Source organism: Colobus angolensis, unplaced genomic scaffold, assembly GCF_000951035.1.
Source record: "Colobus angolensis palliatus isolate OR3802 unplaced genomic scaffold, Cang.pa_1.0 Scaffold3, whole genome shotgun sequence".
Taxonomy (NCBI): domain Eukaryota; kingdom Metazoa; phylum Chordata; class Mammalia; order Primates; family Cercopithecidae; genus Colobus; species Colobus angolensis.
Genome location: NW_012116265.1, coordinates 1541312 through 1561190, shown reverse-complemented (window position 1 = coordinate 1561190; position 19879 = coordinate 1541312). Strand labels below are relative to the sequence as shown.

At 37.1% G+C, this 19879-nt stretch overlaps 1 protein-coding gene across 1 annotated transcript in view; it reads right to left on the bottom strand.

The window, feature by feature from the left end:
* Positions 1–5012: 5012 nt before the first annotated feature.
* Positions 5013–19879, bottom strand: part of TRIP11 (thyroid hormone receptor interactor 11) — a 72507-nt gene continuing 57640 nt past the window's right edge. Inside the window, exons 17-21 of the mRNA XM_011949793.1 lie at positions 15006–15087; positions 14068–14182; positions 13523–13639; positions 11611–11755; positions 5013–8913 (exon numbers count right to left, since the gene is read on the bottom strand). Coding sequence (XP_011805183.1) covers positions 8693–8913; positions 11611–11755; positions 13523–13639; positions 14068–14182; positions 15006–15087 — 680 coding nt within the window. The 3' untranslated portion in view covers positions 5013–8692. The remainder of the gene's footprint in view (positions 8914–11610; positions 11756–13522; positions 13640–14067; positions 14183–15005; positions 15088–19879) is intronic.

The following is a 19879-nucleotide window of genomic DNA, read 5'->3' as shown; positions in this document are numbered from 1 at the left end:
CCTAAAAAGAATAACAAGATTTGTTACTCCTATTTGCTTCTTATGGTAGTTTTAAGATGTTATGTAAAAATCCTTTCAAAATTTTAAAAAAGGAAGTAGGTGGGGGCCCAAGATGAAACAAGAGTTGATAAGCTTGGGGTCGGACGCGGTGGCTCACGCCTGTAATCCCAGCACTTTGGGAAACTGAGGCGGGCGGATCACCTGAGGTCGGGAGTTGGCAACCAGCCCGACCGACATGGAGAAACCCCATCTCTACTAAAAATACAAAATTAGCCTGTAATCCCAGCTACTCGGGAGGCTGAGGCAGGAGAATCGCTTGAACCTGGGAGGCTGAGGATACAGTGAGCCGAGATCGTGCCATTGCACTCTAGCCTGGGCAACAAGAGCAAAACTCCGTCTCAAAAAAAAAAAGAAAAGAAAAGAAAGAAAGAAAAGAAAAGAAAAAGAAAAAGAAAAAAAAGAAAAAGAAAAGAGTTGATAAGCTTGAATGGATAATTGTTAAGGCTGGTGATGAGTACACGGAATCACTATGTTACTCACTCTACTTTCATGTCTATGTTCAAAGTTTTAAGTAAAAGTATTTTTTAAATTCTTTAGAAAATATGGCATCCTGTTTGATTGAAAATACGGCACCTGATTTGATAAAGCTTGGGAATGAGTGCGCAAGTGGTAATATCTTACTCGGTGTTCTTTAGATATACTTTCCTTTAATACTTCGTATTTGCAATTGCTGCTTTCAAGTTTTTCTGGGTTAAATCCAACTTCCAGACCCACACAGTTTCTTTGGACTGCTTTTTCCTGAGTATGGGCCTCACTTTCTTCTTTGTCTTACTCATAATTTCTGGTTAAAAACTAGACGATGTAGCAAGTATTGATTCTGACATAGTTTGATTTTTTTTAAAGCTTGATTGAATGTAACTGCAGAATCTGCCTCCCACACAAGAGAATGTGGCTGCTCACATCTCTGCTTAGTTTTACAGTCTTTTTATCTTTTGGTCTGGCTTCCCAGGGGTCGCTCCTGCATAGCTGTGCTGGTTAAACACCTGGCGCCTCGAAAGGCTTCCATGCACCGCGGATGGATCTGAGTGTAGGTTCAGCAGCTCACTCAAAGGCCAGTCTCTGCTGGTCTAGGCTTTTCCGTCCCATGGGGCGCTCTCAAGTCTCAACCGTGGCCCTTCTATGCCTCTCTGTTTCAGGATGTCTGCTTTAAATTTCTGCTGACCACTTGCCCTATCTGGAATTGCAATCTCAGGCTAGCAAAACAGAGTTTTCTCCATTTGTTTCCTTCCAAGTTCACCACTTTTAATTGACATCATGGGTCCTGCACCACCCAACCTCCACCATTGTTCACCACCTCAGGCAACAAAGCTGCTGGTTTTCATACCAGTTCAGGGCTAGAAAAGCCAGGAGGTTTGAGGGGTGACGGAAGCCCCAGGTAGGAAGGCCACAGACTCCAGGTTCCCACCCAAAGCTCTAGAAGCTTTTCAAAAATAACTCAATTTCTTGTCTGCCTTTGGTCAATTTCCAGAGCTCCCAAATGGTTGGTTTTGACAATTTTAGTTTTATACTTGTTTCTTACAAGGAGAATTGGCTGACCTCTTCACACCACCATAGTCCGATGTCCCTCCTAATACCCAATTGTCTCCTCGTAAATGTTTTAAACATTTGACACATACACATGCATACACACAAATTAAAGAATGCTATTAGGGCCGGGCACGGTGGCACACGCCTGTAATCCCAGCACTTTGGGAGGCCGAGGCGGGCGGATCACCTGTCAGGAGTTCAAAACCAGCCTGGCCAACATAGTGAAACCCCGTCTCTACTAAAAATACAAAAATTAGCCAGGTATGGTGGCACACACCTGTAATCCCAGCTACTCGAGAGGCTGAGGCAGGAGAATCGTTTGAACCCGGGAGGCAGAAGTTGTAGTGAGTCAAGATCACGCCACTACACTCCAGCCTGGGCAACAGAGTGAGACTCTGTCTCAAAAAATAAAATAAAATAAAATAAAATAAATGACATCGAGGTAAAATTTCTTTTTAGCAAGTAACACTGGTGTCTAAAGCGGGGGGAGTGGAAAGACTCAGAAGAAAAGTCTTAATTCCTCGAGTAGCAATTTTATGAAGAATTGATTTTTACGATCATCATATTTTCAACACAGAAGCTACAGTTGCCAAGTGCAATGCTGACGAGAGCAGTACAGGTTGAATGCAGGCAGGTGAGACTACCCTCGGAATACGTGTGCATGTGGCATGGAAACGCTTTAGGGAGAAGACTTTAAAATGATTCCAAAAAATTTCAAAAACTAAGCAGTCCATATAAATTTTCAAAAATAAAACTTACCTCATTAGATCTTGTAAGTTCGTCACCACCACCATCTTTTTACTCAGAGAGTGTCTGAATATACCTTTAGTAAAGTGATCCTTTAGTAAAGGGATTTGTGTGTTGACTCACGGATGACAGCACAGTTCTTTAAATACATCTAAACAGATGAAGAGGAAACCAGAAGCAAATATATATTTTCTAATTCTTAGAAAAATCATGTCTCCCTTCACCATCTGGAGGTGGGAACCTTGTCCTTTGGGAAATGTATGAATTTCGAGTACAGTACGTTCCCGTTCACACATGGGTTACCAAGGGCTTGAGACTGACTGACTCATTGTGACAGGAAACACAATATCCTTCAACATCTAAGTGCCTTACATTTTACAGGAAGAAATGATGTATCTTACATTTTTAAGAGTCCATGGACACTTACAAAACAACTTTACCAAACTCTTGTATTAAGTTAGCAGACAAATGTTTTCAAATCACTGAGATTTAATTTTTAAGGTAAAAAATAATTCAGTGAAGTCAAAGAATGTTAGAGCTGAAAAGATTACGCTTGTAAAAAGTCACAGCTGAAAATTATCACAGTTAAAATATCACTACAGTGCAAATTATTACTCTCTTAACCCCAGAAAGGCTAAAAAGACTGATACACAGGAAGATTCCATTTTAGGAGCTAAGACAAAAACCAACTAAAGGTTCAAATATTTGCCCTAAGTGATCCATTTTTTAAACATTTTTACATTTTTCTCTCAGTAACATTTTTGAATTTTATCTTCAAGACAAATATTGTTATAATTATAGTGGATTATTAATTTACTGGATGTACTAAATTATGACAATAACATGCTATAAAACCCTCAGCTATATCATTATTCACATGACCTAAGTCCCAAAGACAGGAAAACAAGTTTCTGATTAGTGACATTTTGTTTTCCAGTAGAATTGGTTAGGGCAAGAACCATTAGGCTTTTTTCTGACATTTCATTTCCTAGCTTGCTTCCTTCCTAAGTGCTCAAACGTTTCTTTCAAGATGTGCTGAAATAACCACTCCCCCTCCTCCCATCAGTCTTCCAGGCCCAACTCAGGGCCCCTAGTGCTTGGCATGAGCCCCCCGAGCATTTCTCGTACTTCTTTAGTAATCTGGACATGTGTCTGTCTCTCCCACCTGTGAATTTCTCAAGCCCCAAGCCCTGCTCCCCTTGTTTTTAGCAGATAAGCTTCCCTTCAACTGCAGAGAAAAATTCCCGCAACTTCCCCCACCCAAATCCACCCGCATCTACATCTCCCCTCTCTTCCATAGTGCCAGCCCCGATAAAGGGGTCCTTCCCATCTAAGGCCAATCCCTTCAAAACTGTTCTCCGGTCCTGTTTCCCTTTCTCAGGAACTCTTCTCTCTATACTCTCTTCAGCCTTTCCATCTAATCGTGTCCTCACCATAAGCATTTACCATAAGCTCGAGTCTCTCAGCTTCTAACAACTCTCCTACCGCCCCCACTTTCCTCTCCTACTCATGCCCTCTTCCCCTTCTGCAATCTGGTTTCTCAGCAGAGTTGCTTACAAACACTATCTCCACTTGCTCCCCGCCCACTCAACAATGAGGCTTTGTTCCTACCACTCCATCTACACGGCTCTAGTCAAAGGCAACAACCACCTTCTGGTCCTCGAGTCCGCACAGGCTTCTTAATATTTACCTCTCCAGCCCTCACAGCAGCAGGCACTTCATGCATTGACCTCTCCCTACCTTTTGGAAAGAACTCTTGGCTTCAGTAACTCCCTGACATTCTTATCTGCCCTTTGACAGTGATAAACTTTGAACGTCTGTATAGAATTTTGGACTTTAGAAGGCATTTCCACAAGTGGCACATTTATTCGTTTAATAAACATTGTGAATGAATGTGTCATTTGATCCTAACAACCCCATGGGGTTTACTAGGTAGGTGTTGGCTCATTTCAGAGATGAGAAAAATTAACACCCATAGTCAAGGTAATTCTGTGACAGGTCACACAGAAAGGGTCAAAATCAGTACTCCAATCATGCTGTCAACTTTAAAAGCCATGATCCTTCCAGTATTGCCATCATATGAACCACTAGAAGCACTCAAGATCCACAGCTAAGAAAAAATGAAGACATACTGATTATCTTGCAAAAGGATCAGAGGCCAATGATGTACAATACCCTCTGAAGGAAAAAAAAGGCTGGTTAAAACCTCTCAGATCCTCTTTTAATCTTTTTTTTGAGACAGAGTCTCGCTCTATCACCCAGGCTGGAGTGCAATGGCGCGACCTCGGCTCAGTGCAACCCCCGCCTCCCAGGTTCAAGCAATTCTTCTACCTCAGCCTCCTGAGTAGCTGGGATTACAGGCATGTGCCACCATGCCTGGCTAATTTTTGTATTTTTGTTGAGATGAGGTTATGTTTGAGTTTATGTATGAAAACAGAATTTTTGAGTTTATGTATGAAAACAGAATTTTTGAGATTATGTGTGAAAACAGGATTTTCAAATCCTGTTTTCATACATAATCTCAAGCATCTTATAAATTATTCATGCTTAAAATTTCCAAGGCTCAAACAGCATCCTAATAGCAGACATCCGGTGAATAAAGACATTAGCTTCAATAGTTCATCAACTACTGCTACAAACAACATGTGTAAGTCATTTCTAAAGAAAAAGTCAGCAGCTGTTTGCTAAAAATTTTTTTATTGTGAATGAAGACATTGCCAACTTACATATATCATTTTTATTTGGAGTATTTTTTTTGCCTTGCAGTGCTCCTGAGAAATTCAAAAATGCATTAACTTTAGCTCTATAAATAACACAACCTAATATTAAGGTTGCGTTGGAAATTTCCCACATTTAGATATTTCCCTAAAAATCAAAAGACAATTTAAATTGTTTTACATAGAGAAAACTTAGTATTTAACTTTTTAATAAATTAAAAAGTAAAGACTGGCAAATAATCACAAATGTCAGAACATTAAAGCAGCATTTTTTCCATAGGAATATATAAAATAAATATCATCTATACTTACTTGATATTTACAAAACTTAAAGATAAATTTTTGTGGATGGAAGATGTTTTAAATACTTCGATATGTGGAAAACCTCATTGTCTTTAAAAATCAGGTTCAAATGCTTTTAAGTTTGATGCATAATAGCGTTTCATTCTCCTGTCCCTAAAGACACAGCTCTTCCCCCCAGTGATTGGATAAGCATTTTGATAGTTTCTGTACTCTTTTCAATTAACCATTAAGAGGTTAAAAGAAACCTAAGGCTTTATTTGGGGAGATATTGGACGTTTTAATTGGCTAGTTGGAAAGAAGCCATTCCTTTTTTCCTAGGGTTTTGTTGTTTAGTTTTGTTTCATTTTTTAAAAAGCAAAAATGACAGGAATGAAAATTCAAACAATTTGATCCAGTATTATGCTAAAACTAAATTCAGTAGTTGGATGAATTTTCTACTACAGTATAGAGGTTGAAAACCATTAGGAATGTGGTAAAAAATCTATGGCAGCGAAGGTGGAATTCAACCACAAATTCTACTGAGTGAATAGAGAAATAAACAGAAAAATTACTCTAGTTAAAATATTGCAGTTAAACGCACTGTTAGCAATGTCCTGTGCCAACATTAGAATTATATGCTTCATCACTGGTTACTAAGACGGTTCAGTGAGCAGGTGGTTCATCTCTGACACAACTAAGTTTCAGAAAACTCGATGACTTATATCTGGTTTAGATCAACGAACACTTAGTATACATACCAGTCAGCTATAGTTTCAATGACACAATGAAAACATTAGGTACTACAGCTTTTTTTTTTTTTTTTTGAGATAGAGTCTTGCTCTGTCACTCAGGCTGGAGTACAGTAGAGTGGTTGCTCCCTGCAACCTCTGCTTCCCGGGGTCAAGCGATTCTCCTGCCTCAGCCTCCTGAGTAGCTGGGATTACAGGCGCCTGCCACCATGCCCAGCTAATTTTTGTATTTTTAGTAGAGATGGGGTTTCACCATGTTGGCCAGGCTGGTCTTGAACTCCTGACCTCAAGTGATCTGCTCACCTCGGCCTCCCAAAGTTCTGGGATTACAGGCGTGAGCCACCGTGCCTGGCCAGTATTATAGCTTTAGGACAAGGTCACATACTTATTTAAATAGCAGCCATTTAATACCATGCTCTGTGATGTTTAGCTATGCAATCCACCCACAACAGCTTTTAAACTTACGTTAAACTCTGGGATGAGAGGGGCACAAGTTGTTTTGGTCAGAGAAAGAAATACTCAAAAATGTCACAAAAGGCATTTCAAATATGATGACATAGTACTTAAATACCAACCATGTATCTCTTTTTCAAATTAAAAGAGAAATTTTTTTTACATATTCTATTTCTTAAAAATAAAGGACCATGTGTCTTTTTAACTTAGAAAGTAGTATTTCATTTCTCCACACTGAAGTGAAATTTCAATGGCAAGCAGCAAATAATGTAGGATAGTCAGTGAAAGTATCTTTGTTAGGAGCATATAAAAACCAAGGAGTAACAACTCACAGAGAAATAATAATAGGTAAAAACCAAGAGGAGGCAGTTTGACAGTTCTAATATAGAACTTGTATGACAACTTCTTTTAAAGTATAGTAAATAAAGGATGGCAATATAAATTAGTTATCTAAGGAGATACAAGACATTCTGAAGCAGCATTCTCAGTTACTTCATTTTTCAGAAAAACAAGTTTCACCCATCAACATGGAATTAAGACTTCTAGTCTTCCAAATACATTAGAAAGTACAGTTAATCACAGTAAAAACTTGCAAATAACCAAATTCCGTTCTGGCCTCAGCCAGGACTATTCACATGTTTGAATTTGTTTTATTTTCATTCCTTCCTTGTTATACAAATGTTTCTATTTTAAAAGCATTGAGAAATTTACAAAATTTGCAAGAAATGTCTTTTTAAATGTACAACTTCAACAACTAATAAAAATATGAACATCCAGATACAGTTAAGTTTCAAGTTGGGATTTTTTTAAATAATGGGTTTATGAAAAATTAAAGAAATACTTTAAGTTTCAAATATCTGGGTACTGGTGCTAGCAAAGTGATTTCACTGCCCTCAGTGGCCACCGTGATGAGAACAGTTGACTCTCGGATTGCTGTACCTCATATGTCAACACTGCAGACGGAGGCAGGAAGTGGCCTGCTCAGTGATATTGCTAATTATACTTATGTAGATACAGCTGTATGGTTTAATGCTTATATGAAAGTTGTATGAATTTGTGTAAAGAAACATTTAGTTTTAAGATGGTATCTTTAAATAGATATCTTAGCTGCTAAAACTAAGTGATATACCTGCACTATATGCTCAATAATAAAAAGGAACAAACTAGTGATACATCCAAAACCTTGGATGGATCTCAAGGTGATTATGCTGAGTGAAAAAAAGCCAGTCTCAAGAGGTTATATATTGATTCAATTTATATAACATTCTCAAAATAACAAAATGACTGAGATGGAGAACAGTTGGGGGTTGTCAGGGATTAAGGAGAGAGGGCCAGGGAGAGAGGCGGCAATGATTATGAGAGGGCAACATGAGGGATGCTTGTAATGGAAGTCTTCTGTGTCTTGCCTGTGGTGGCAGTCACATGAATCTACACACAGGGCCAGGTGCGGTGGCTCATGCCTGTAATCCCAGCACTTTGAGAGGCCGAGGTGGGAGGATCACTCAAGCCCAGGAGTTCAAGGGCAGCCTGGCGACATAGTGAGACCCCATCTCTATTTAAAAGAAACAAAAAAAGAATCTACACACATGATAATATTGCACAGGACCAAATACATACTTCACCTCAGAGTACCTATCACCTTCCAGCGACAATCTTGTTGGCCTGTCTCCACAAAGTCCTCTAAAGATGATCAATATATGCTTCAAATCAACTTTCGGCACTATGCAGAGAAGCCAATGCTAGTATTATTTTATCTTTCATTAAAAAAAACAAAACAAAACAAACCAACTCTCTTGATAAACCACAATCTCTAGCTTAAACGAGCTTGGAAATCATAGAAGGAAATAAAAAGCTGCCATACAGGTACTAGTACTTTTGCCTGTCTGTATTTTTGTAAATTAAGGTAAAAGGTAAATTAAATGTTCCTAGCTTAAATTAGGTCAAATCAGAAGGAATAAAGCAGATTATATAGCAAACACTTGCTCCTGACACCTGCAGTTTCTAAAAGCATTAGGAATATTTTTATTAAATTCAGAGAAAGCATAACTGCGAACAAATACATGACTTTTTCCCAAAGGCCACTTTGTGATAAAGTACATACATATATAGTGTTCATGGTTTCTTTAAAGTGCTAGATTGTCTCTGGCTGAGAATCATCTATTGCTTTAAAAGGTCTTTCAGCACAACCCCAGCGCTGCTGTCAGGCAACGCTGGCAAAGGTGTAAATGTGGGCAAAACATCTGAGATGGGTTTCAGAAGAAGATGCCCGGGCCCACCAGGTCCAAGTCCAGCTGGGTTAATAAGAGGCACAGCTGCCGAGCGAGGAGCCAAAAACGGATTTACATCTGTTCTTCTACCAGACCTGGATTCCACTGTATCTAAAGAATAAAATATGGATTTAGTCTCCTATCTTGCACAAAGAAGTCAAAATGAAATAACTCTCTGAATATAAGTAATAGCATGAAGAAAGTTATCTATGTAATACTGTTAAATTGATTAACAGATAAATAAAAATAATCAATGTATTACTTATCAACTTAAAAATTCTCCCTTGACAGTAATAACACTGGTATCCAGCACATCTTTCTGGACTGTTCCTAATTCAAAATGAAAACACAGTCAGGCGTGGTGGCTCACACCTGTAATCCCAGCACTTTGGGAGGCTGAGGTGGGCGGATCATCTGTCGGGAGTTTGAGACCAGCCTGGCCAACATAGTGAAACGCCGTCTCTACTAAAAATACAAAATAAAAAATTAGCTGGGTGTGGTGGCAGGTGCCTGTAATCCCAGCTACTTGGGAGGCTGAGGCTAGAGAATCGCTTGAACCTAGGAGGCGGAGGTTGCAGTGACTGGAGATTGCACCATTGTACTCCAGCCTGGGCGACAAGAGCAAAGCTCCATCTCAAAAACAAAAAATTAAAATTAAAAAAAAAAAAATGAAAGCACAAATAGGCCTCAATTCCTAAACACAAATACTAATCTGTACGGCTAAAATCTGACTAATGTACACTCTTGGTATTTCAAAACATTTTCTGATAAAAAACCAATGCTATTCATGACAGGAGGATGAAAGAAGAAAAGGAATAAGAGGAATGAATAGGGAAAGAAAAGGCAAGAGAAGAGTATTTGTATGCTTATCTAATACTTTATTAAACATTAAAACTCTTGTTTTATACTTAAATACCAGTTATGTAACTGATGAACTTCATTTACCATAATAACAGCTTTTTAAATGGTGTCATCTATGTTGCAAGGCAAACTCTTTACTTACCCACCTGAATAACGAAGGATTTGAGGAGTTACATTTCCCCCAAATAATTATAATAAAGAAAAACAAACCCATATTACAATAACAGTTCAGAAGAAAAAACAATATATACATACCTTATCTGATCATGTTTTAGGCGGTCAAAGGTTTGAAAACAATCTTGATTAGATTATTCTTCTGTGACGTTGGGCTAATACAATTCCTTTTTATTGGAATAGGTAAATTCCTAATGTTTTAGTGGACAGATTCTGCTTTAATACCCAAGACCACTAACAGCTTCAATGGTAAGAGACAAGCAATCCTTTGAAGGTACCCACTTCAGCAATGGGAAACTCAAATAAAAAGACCTCCTAAAGCAAAGAAAGCACTAAGACAAATTCGTCAAATCTGCTTATCATTGAGCACTCTCGGGGTTCCCAAGCTGTACTTTCCTGTGAATGACAACTCTCCAAACTCTGGGCAAGCTTCTGGTGTTACCTAGTGAGCTCTGACACACTGCCAAATTCAGGATTAAAGATTAAGCTTGCTTTGTTCATGCAAAGCCTGTATCAACCCAAACCATCACCAGCTTTTGTATCCTATCAATGCAAATCAAGCTGGGCACTGGACTTAATAAAATAAAGGGGAAAGGTAGGAAAGAGGAAGAAAAGGGAGAGAATAGAAGGGGAAGGGAGGGAGAGAGAGGGATAAGAAAGAAGAAGGGAAGAAAAGGGGAAGGAAGGGTGGGAAAAGAAGGGGAAAGGAAGAAGGGAAGAGAGGGAGGGCAAGAGCCTGCCATAACGAATTTGGGAATCTATTTCAAGATGCTACCACCTAGTGTAACAAGAAAAACTGTTTTCAGTATAGTCTACACCTCTTAGATAAAGTTATAACTTTTCACTAAACTTAGCAGGCAAAGCTACTATCTAAAGGGCTGATAAATTTTACTACTTTCCTATACAAGTCCAGAAAAATAGAAATATTTATCTAAACGACAGAAGTTTTAAAAATTTCAGAATATAAATTCTTTATTATTTTATCCAAATTTAAGCACTGATGTGTGATATCAATGAGTATATAACATATACTTTTACAGTCCAATTAGTAAACATGTTAGTCTATATTAAAATATGAAGATTTCAGAAAATAGCTCTTCCAATAAAGAATTTGTTTATAGTCCAACAGATTACAATTCAATTTCAATTTGATAAATTTTCCTGCATGCCAGTATACATGACATGAACATAAATAAAACCTTTACAATTTAGTGGGACAGAAAAACATGTACACATGTTAACAACCATCTGCTCTAGGCAGATCTTTCAACATAAAAGAGTGATTTCTACATTCCTGGAGTCTCAGTTTGTTAAACTGCGCTTATATAAATTAACATGCCTATGTTTGGTTACTGAATGTAGCACTTAAATTTTCAAAGGAGAAAAACCCTTCTCAAACTATATACACACATCTAACTCGGATTAGCAAGAAGCACCATTAGTGAGAAAGGAAAGCAGGTGGCCAAGAAAGATGTAACCAGTTCCCCATTACTTCCAGAGGAATAATTCAAAGCTGGTTAGGCAGACAGAGAATTATTATTCGGATATACAAAGGGAGGATATTTCTTACCATTTAAATTAATCTAAGTCAATTAAATATCAGATTGCTACAAGAATATATGAAGCAAAAGTCTGATGCCTTATTGGAATTCTGGAAGTCCTCATTACACAGTTTCAAAAACACTAAACATTTAGTTAATATCACTGTGAAACATAATCATACATTAAACATTCAATTTTTAAATTACAGAAAAATTAAATCTCTAGTTTTACCTTTAAAACTTTCTAGTGCATTTGTATCTCGTTTTCTTCTTCCTGGTGAATCCAGAGGTTTCATATCATGAACAGAAAGCTTTGGTGGTGGAATGGATGGATGAGATTCTGTTTCTAGAAATTTAACAAAAAGTTCTGAAAAAGACTAAGAAAAAATATTTTGGTTATATTAGGCTAGATAATTAAGTTATATTCACTACAACTAAGGACATGTACCAGCTTTTCTAATTAAATATTAAAAACTAATCATGCTATTTGAATAATTTTTTTTTACAAATCAGCTTTGTGAACAATTGAAAATACCAGCATTTTTTTTTTTTTTTTTTTTTGAGATGGAGTCTTGCTCTGTCGCCCAGGATGGAGTGCAATGGCGCTATCTCGGCTCACTGCAAGCTCCGCCTCCCAGGTTCAAGTGATTCTCCTGCCTCAGCCTCCTGAGTAGCTGGGATTACAGGTGCGTGCCACCATGCCCGGCTAATTTTTGTATTTTTAGCAGAGATGTGGTTTCATCATGTTGGTCAGGCTGGTCTCAAACTCCTGACTTTGTGATCCGCACACTTTGGCTTCCCAAAGTGCTGGGATTATAGGCATGAGCCACCACACCCAGCCTAAAATACTAGCACTTTAGATAGATGATCATTACAAAAATTTAACAATTTAATCAATATTCTTTGATGGTAACACTCACTTCTAGCATCTCATGGTCAGAATTAGCCAACTGATAATACTTATTTTTCTTGCCATCAATGAATAGCACTTAATGAATCTGATCATTTTAATAACTATTAACACAAACATAAAAAATTAAATGAAAGGAAAACACACATTAGACATAATTTTCTAGTTAGGTCCAACCAATGAATATAACAGCAAAAGATCACCAATAACATTATCAGATTAAAATAATGTAGTGTAGACCTTTCCTTTAAATTAAATTTTATGACAGCCAAGTAAAATGGGTTTTATCTTTAACCAGCTCTGGGTAAGTCACCTATCCTTCATGTTCTCTTTATTAAAAAACTAAGAGAGGCCGGGTGTAGTGGCTCACACCTGTAACCCCAGCACTTTGGGAGGCCAAGGCGGGTGGATCACTAGGTCAGGAGTTCAAGACCAGCCTGGCCAACATGGTGAAACCCAGTCTCCATTAAAAATACAAAAATTAGCTGGGCGTGCTTGCTGCTGGGCACTTGTAATCCCAGCTACTCGGGAGACTGAGGCAGGAGAATTGCTTGAACCCAAGAGGCCGAGGCTGCAGTGAGCCGAGATCGTGCCACTGCACTCCAGCCTGGGCGACAGAGCAAAACTCTGTCTCAGAAAAACAAAAACAAACAAAAAACTAAGAGAAAGAAACTCCACATTCTAACTCATAATGCTACTCAATTCAATTAATATTCATCTAGAGCCTACAACATACCAGGCACTGTGTTTTCATGTTTATTAACTGCCTCCTCCTTTGAGAATCTAAGTTTTATGAGGGCAGGCACCTTGTCTATCAATTTGCAGCTGCATCCTCAATGCTTAGAACAGTCTAGTTCACAGCAGGTACTCAGTAAGTATTTACTGGCTCAGTGATTTGGAACATATATACACAAATAAAATAAATCCTCTATCTTGCTATCATAATTTAGTAGCAAGACTGCTTAAGGCAGCATGATCAAGTACAAAGGAAAAGTTAATATTTTGAAAAATAAAAGCACCATATACAGTTAAAATAAAACCTATATGCAATAAAATTATGAAAACTGGCTTGTTATCCTTAAGCTTAATCACCTCTCTGGAACTCAGTTTCTGCAACTTCAAAATAAAAGGGTTGTATAAAATAATTTAAAAAAGAAATCTGATTCTTTGCAAGTGAATGTAATATACAGTCACTTCACTATTCACCTTAAGCAAGAATAAAATTGGTTCTTACACTATTAAGCACAGATTGCTGATTTGGTCTCAAAGGTGTGTTGGGAACACTTTTTGATCCTCCTCCAAGCCACCCCGTCATCCACCTGGTAACACCGCCCTGATCATCATGGAACAACTGAAAGATTATTTTAAAACAGACAAATATTATCAGTACAAGAAAAAAAAAACAAGGACCAGTTTTACATAATTTCTGAGAGTTGTAAAGCATGCTCGTCAAGTTCAAGTCCTAGTAAATGTTTCCTACTGATAGAGGCTACAAATATAATAAAATGCCATCCCAAGCACCATCTCAAATGAAAGTCTGGGGATATTTCAACATTTCAGCATCCTGATATGAGAAGTGGTTTGTAAGTTACAAAACATTTAAACTATTATCATGTATATTGAACAAATCAGCCTCTTCAATGTTGTATATAGTAATTCCATTTCCACACTGATAAAATTACACTCAGTAAAAGTTACATAGAGTAAAAGGAAGTAATCGTCTACAAAGCCACTATCTGGGTTATGAATGTGTTCAGATGGCTTTCATCATCCAGTCACCTGCTCCATCTCCTCCCTTCTGACGCCTAGGATGCTCCCCATCAACCGTAACACTTCATGACGCTGATTTTTCGGTGTGTGGAAATGACCAATGAAGAGGTTTCTCATTAGGACTCTGAAAATAAAGACAGAAACAGCTCAAGTGAACTCAACATTAAGTGCACCCAAACACTAAACATAGAAATATTTAATTATATTAAACAATTAAATATTTACTTATAAAAAAGTCTAAACAAAATATTTTAAAGTGTCTTTAAAAAATCTTGACAAGTCTAATATTTCAAACAAAATAAAATAAAAAAGAATATTTCAAACATCCCAAAATGTATACCTTTTAAAACCTCACTTACTAGCCACCCACTTTCTTCAACCCAGTAACTGACTGAGGTGGTGCCTCCTTAGTAATTCCAAGCGCCTGACTGGGCCAATGTTCACCGGAAGCAGAAACTTAAATGGTGATGACTGTTGTGTTTAATGTTATGCTTATATTTCCCCATCCAAATTTATTAAAAATTTACTAATAATATATACATTTTAAAAATATTAAAGGAGCTACTGTTACATAGATACCGAGGTTTCAGATCTAATATATTTGAGCAAAATTACGTTCATTTAAGGACAGTAAAAGAAGCAAAAAAGAATGGTAGACGTAAATTTTTTATTTTCTAAGTACTTCTTACTGAGGTGATATTTTAGCTCTTCCATATGGTTTTAAGAAAAAAAAATGAGTTGGAAAAAAATCTACATTAAAAATAAAAGAAGGTAAGTGATTCTGCTGACTTCCCATTAAAGCTGCATCCTTCCTCACTACAGAGTAAGGGGAAAAAAGGCTTTTGAAAAATCTAATCACATATAAATATCTACATTTAGAAGTTTTTTTTTTAAACCATAAAAGCAATTTCCACAAAACATACAAACATTAAAAGGAAAAAGCATACTTGTCCACTTTTCCTTCTGAGCTGTTTGCTAAGTTCATCAATTTCTTTTGTACATCATCCAGCATTTCTTGTCGGAGCTCATCTGTTGTAAAATATGTGAAAAAAGATAGCCATTAACTGATTAAAATAGTCTGGATGACTATATAATGAGATTTATGAGATCTTTATTATAGCCTCTGAATATATACACTTATTCTAATTGGGAATATTCATTAACTTCCATTTCTTCTTTGGTCCAGGGAACCAGGCTCTCATATAGAAATCCTCTAGAAGCCAGAGTGCACTAATTCACATGGTTTACTCCCAAGAAAGTAATCAACTCTGTAATACAACACTGAAAAACCAAGAAAGGTTTTCATCCTCTTTAAAAACTTAATAGCAAAGAAGAGATTTTCATCACTGCCTCCTTGCATGAAACATTTCCAGAGACACTCTTACTTAATGGGAGGAAGTGGAAAGGACAATTTAACATTTTCCTTTTTCTATTTTCCTGGCCAGACTGTTTTTGGTGAGCTGACCAAGAAGTGTATCTCACACAACTAAGACCATGGCTCAAGATGCAGCGGATAGGACAAACCATTCTGGGGGTAAGGAAATTGCAAAACATAATAATCGGCTCTAATATACAAATCAAGATATTATAGCTTATGACTGACTTAGAAGGATGCCCGGACTAGTTTATTTTTAAATTATTCTTTTAAAAGGAAGCAAAATCCATAAAATCTTGCTGGAATAGCTGGAATTTAACCAGTGTTAAAGGCAAAGTCTAGAATTACAACAGGTGATACCATGTTCCTAAATTCAGCCACACCACAGGGCAAGGATTTCTGGACTAAGGAACTCTCAGTCAAACACAGAGTTTACCCCTGTTATGCCAGAAATGAATAGTTTGAGCTGAAAGAGATGCTCACTAATTTTAAGCTAGATTATCAGTTTTTGTTCTGAAAGAAATGAAGAGGAGAGCTCTATCTAGAAACATTCACATCCAAATGCTAGACTCTGCCACAAACCTTTTTCTTTGAATTACGCTGTATTTTCCTAGTAGTAGCTGGATACAAGTTCCTTTATCAGATATGACTTACAAACATTTTTTTCCCCATTCTGTGAGTTGTCATCTCACTTTCTTGATATCTTTTGAAGCATAAAAGTTTTCCATTTTTAAGAAGTCCAATGTAGTTTTTCTTTTGTTGCTTGTGCTTTTGGCATCATATCTAAGAAACTATACCTAACCCAACACCTATGTTTTAAGGGTTTTATAGTTTTAATTCTAAAATTTAGGTCTACTCTCCATTTTGAGTTAATTTTTGTGCATGGTGTGAGGTAGGGGTCCAACTTCATTCTTTTGCACATGGATATCCACTTGTTTCAGCATTATATGGTGAAGAAACTATTCTTCTGGCACCCTTGCTGGAAATCAATTGACCATAAATGTATGGTATACTTCTAGACTCTAAATTCCCATTGTAAGAATTCTGCAAATGTTTTGTCATTTTTTTCTTTTTTTCCTGCCTGGAAAGCTCTTTTCCATCAGGACTGCCTATTAACTCCTATTCACCTTTCATGTCTCTGTTTCCAACTCACTTTCTTAAAGAATTTTCCTCTGAGCCTAACAGATGAGGCCAGGTATGCTTTATGTTTTCATTCTGCTCCGTACAATGCTTCTGTACAATGCCCAAAATTCCGATTTGTGGTACTAAATTCATATATAAAATATCTTGTTTAACTGTTTACGATGGCTTGTGGTTTTCCTAAATTGCAGAAATCTAACTTGCAAAATGTCATTCATATAATAGGCCAATTTTACCAAAACAGAGATGGTTGCCATAACCATATTATAAAAGCAAGGTCTGTATTTGGAAAATCTACTACAAACTTTTCCTTTCCTGTCTTTCCAGTAAGGAATTTAAACTTGGATGAAAGAGGGAGAGAGAGAAGGGGAGAGAGAGGGCGAAAAGGTGGGGGTGGACAGGACTGTTATTAAAGTCTGAGTCAGTAAAAGACACTTTAGATTGCTAATGTGCACATGTATACTACTAGCACATGGTGTTATCTGGGCCTTTTCTAGTACTACATTCTGAATGTAAATAGAACTCAGCAAATAAGTCAACCTCTTGTTACTGTTTTGACTTAACCGTCCCACTCACAAACTAAAGTAGGAGCCAGTAAAGATGGGCATGGTCTTCTCCTTCCTCATCCATTCCTCCCCAAGGCTACAGAAAGATAGCAGAGAAACAGAGGTCAAACTTAGTTACCCTACCCCCAACCCCCACCTTCCTTTTCTCTGAGATTTCCCCTCTCCTATCTACTTTCCTCTAAAATTAATAATTTGTATATTGATTACATGTCTATATAATAATTTGGTTATATTGGGTTATATATAAAATATATGTGTGTGTATATATATGTGAGACAGGATCTCGCTCTGTTGCCCAGGCTGTGGCATGATTATAGCTCACTGCAGCCTCAAACTCCTGGGGTCAAGCCATGCTCCTGCCTCAACCTCAGGAATAGTTGAGATTACCAGTGTGCACCACCACAACCAGCTAATTTCTGACTTTTTGTAGAGATGGGGTCTCATGACGTTGCCTAGGCTGGTCTCAAACTCCTGCATTCAAGTAATTCTCCTGCCATAGCCTTCTAAAATGTTGGGATTACAAGTGTGAGGCACTGTGCCTGTCCCTATATAAAACATATTATCACACTTAATTTCACCTATAGCTTTTTACTGTTTTAACATGGTCACTAAAAAATTTAAAATTACACATGGCTCACAGTATATTCCTACTGGACAGTACCGATTTAGAACATAACCAGGATATAACACTACACTATACTGTCTCTTATTAAAAAAAGACAGGCTGGGCGCAATGGCTCACGCTTGTAATCCCAGCACTTTGCGAGGCCAAGGTAAGCACATTGCTTGAGCTCAGGAGTTTGAGACCAGCCTGGGCAACATAGCAAAACCCTGTCTCTACAAGAAATACAAAAATTACCCAGGTGTGGTGGCATGAGCCTGTAATCCCAGGTACTTAGGAGGCCGAAGTGGGAGGACCGCCTGAGCCCAGGAGGCAGAGATTGCAGTGACCTGAGACTGCGCCACTGCACTCCAGCCTGGACAACAGAGCGAGACCCTGTCTCCCAAAATAAATAAATAAATAAAATAAAATAAAAAGAGAGAGAAAGTGAAATGACAGACATCTTCAGAGTAAAATCCACAAAGCAGAGCTGAGCCTCATACAAATTTTAGTAAAATAAAGTAGAAAATTTTAACTTTGCTCTATGAAAAACTGATCAAGAAATCAAACTGTTTAAAAGTCCAAATCAAAAATACTTTCTTGATGAAAACTTAAGATTGGTATGATTTTTATTAAAGTCTCTGTATTCAGAAAGGTAGAGTCAAAACATCCTTAAGGCGAAAATGACAGGGTTAAAATTTCCTAAACTCACTATCAGAACACACAGTTTGTCCCTGAGCTAATGTGATGTGGAATACAAAGGGCTGTTAAACTCAAGCAGTAGTTTAAATGTATTCTGATATTTGAGACTGGGGGAAAACTCGGAATTTAAGGGGTGGTACTAAAAGGACGGCATTAACTATGAGGGGTTTGGAAAGGAAAAGAAAGTCAAACACCTACTACAAAGGTCTCCATAGAAGCCTCTTTTTCTCCAGGCACCCTTATTTTCCTCCCATCAGAGATTCTGAATATTTCTCTACAAAAACTGAACTCTAATTCAAACCACAAATTTGAAATCAGAACTGTATTTATATGGGCAGAGAAAATATGGTTATTCAGAAATGAGTTTTAAGCCAAATAAAATATTTCTGTGAAATAATCTCACATGCCAAAATAATTTTTTGGAAGTTAAAAAAAAAAAAAAAGGTGGAGGGGCGCACTTTAAAAGTTCAGCAATAAAGCAACTGACATTTAGTCCAGTTTGGAAAAAGAGAAAAAGAGTTATTCTACATCTATGACATAGTAAAACTTGCCATATCAGAGTCTCTTCTCTGGAACACCTAGACATGGTGCCATGGTCTTCAACATTTGGTTTAAAATAAAATTGAACATAAAATGTAATTGATTGCAACAAATCAGCACATCATAATTTTACATTTCATTTGTAATTAATGACAGTACACTACAATGCTGCCTTCAGAGAACATCTTAAAATGAATCATACCACATCTTAAAATGAATCATACTGCTTACAAAGTCATTTGGATATTTCATGACTAAGCTCCTGTAGGCAAGATCCAAGTCAGATTTACTGAACAGTCACCTGACTGAGAAAAAAAAGGAACAGAGAACTTGAGAGTCAGAAGTGGACATGAATCATGGACCTATCACCAGGGCCAGACTTTGTTGCCTATTTTGTAAAATGAACATGCTTATCTCAAAGGATTTGAGGGAATCAACTGAATGATCAAATGTGTGTGACTTTTCTAAATAGTAAAGTGTTATAAAAAGCATTAGTACTTATCATCCAATTTCTTAAAATAACTAAAAAGTTCATATTTCAATCTAGCCTGAATCAGTATCACATGTACTACTGTTTCATGTCAATATTTTGTGAGGTTTTACCCCCTCCATTTTGCATGTTTGTCATCTTTGAGGCCAAGGAGTCAATAGAAGGAAGAAAAAAATGTTAGAAAGATGATTTCACAAATATATATATATGTAAATAAATAAATTGCATCTGGTATCTTATCTGCATCTGGATACCTTAAAAATAAATTTAAATATGATACAATATTAAACCTAATAAGGAAATTTAACCTCTTCATTTAATTAAATATAATCAAAGCAAAAGCTAGAAATTAGATCTTTTTTAATTACAGAATTTCAAGTTATACAAGATCACTTTTAACATATAAA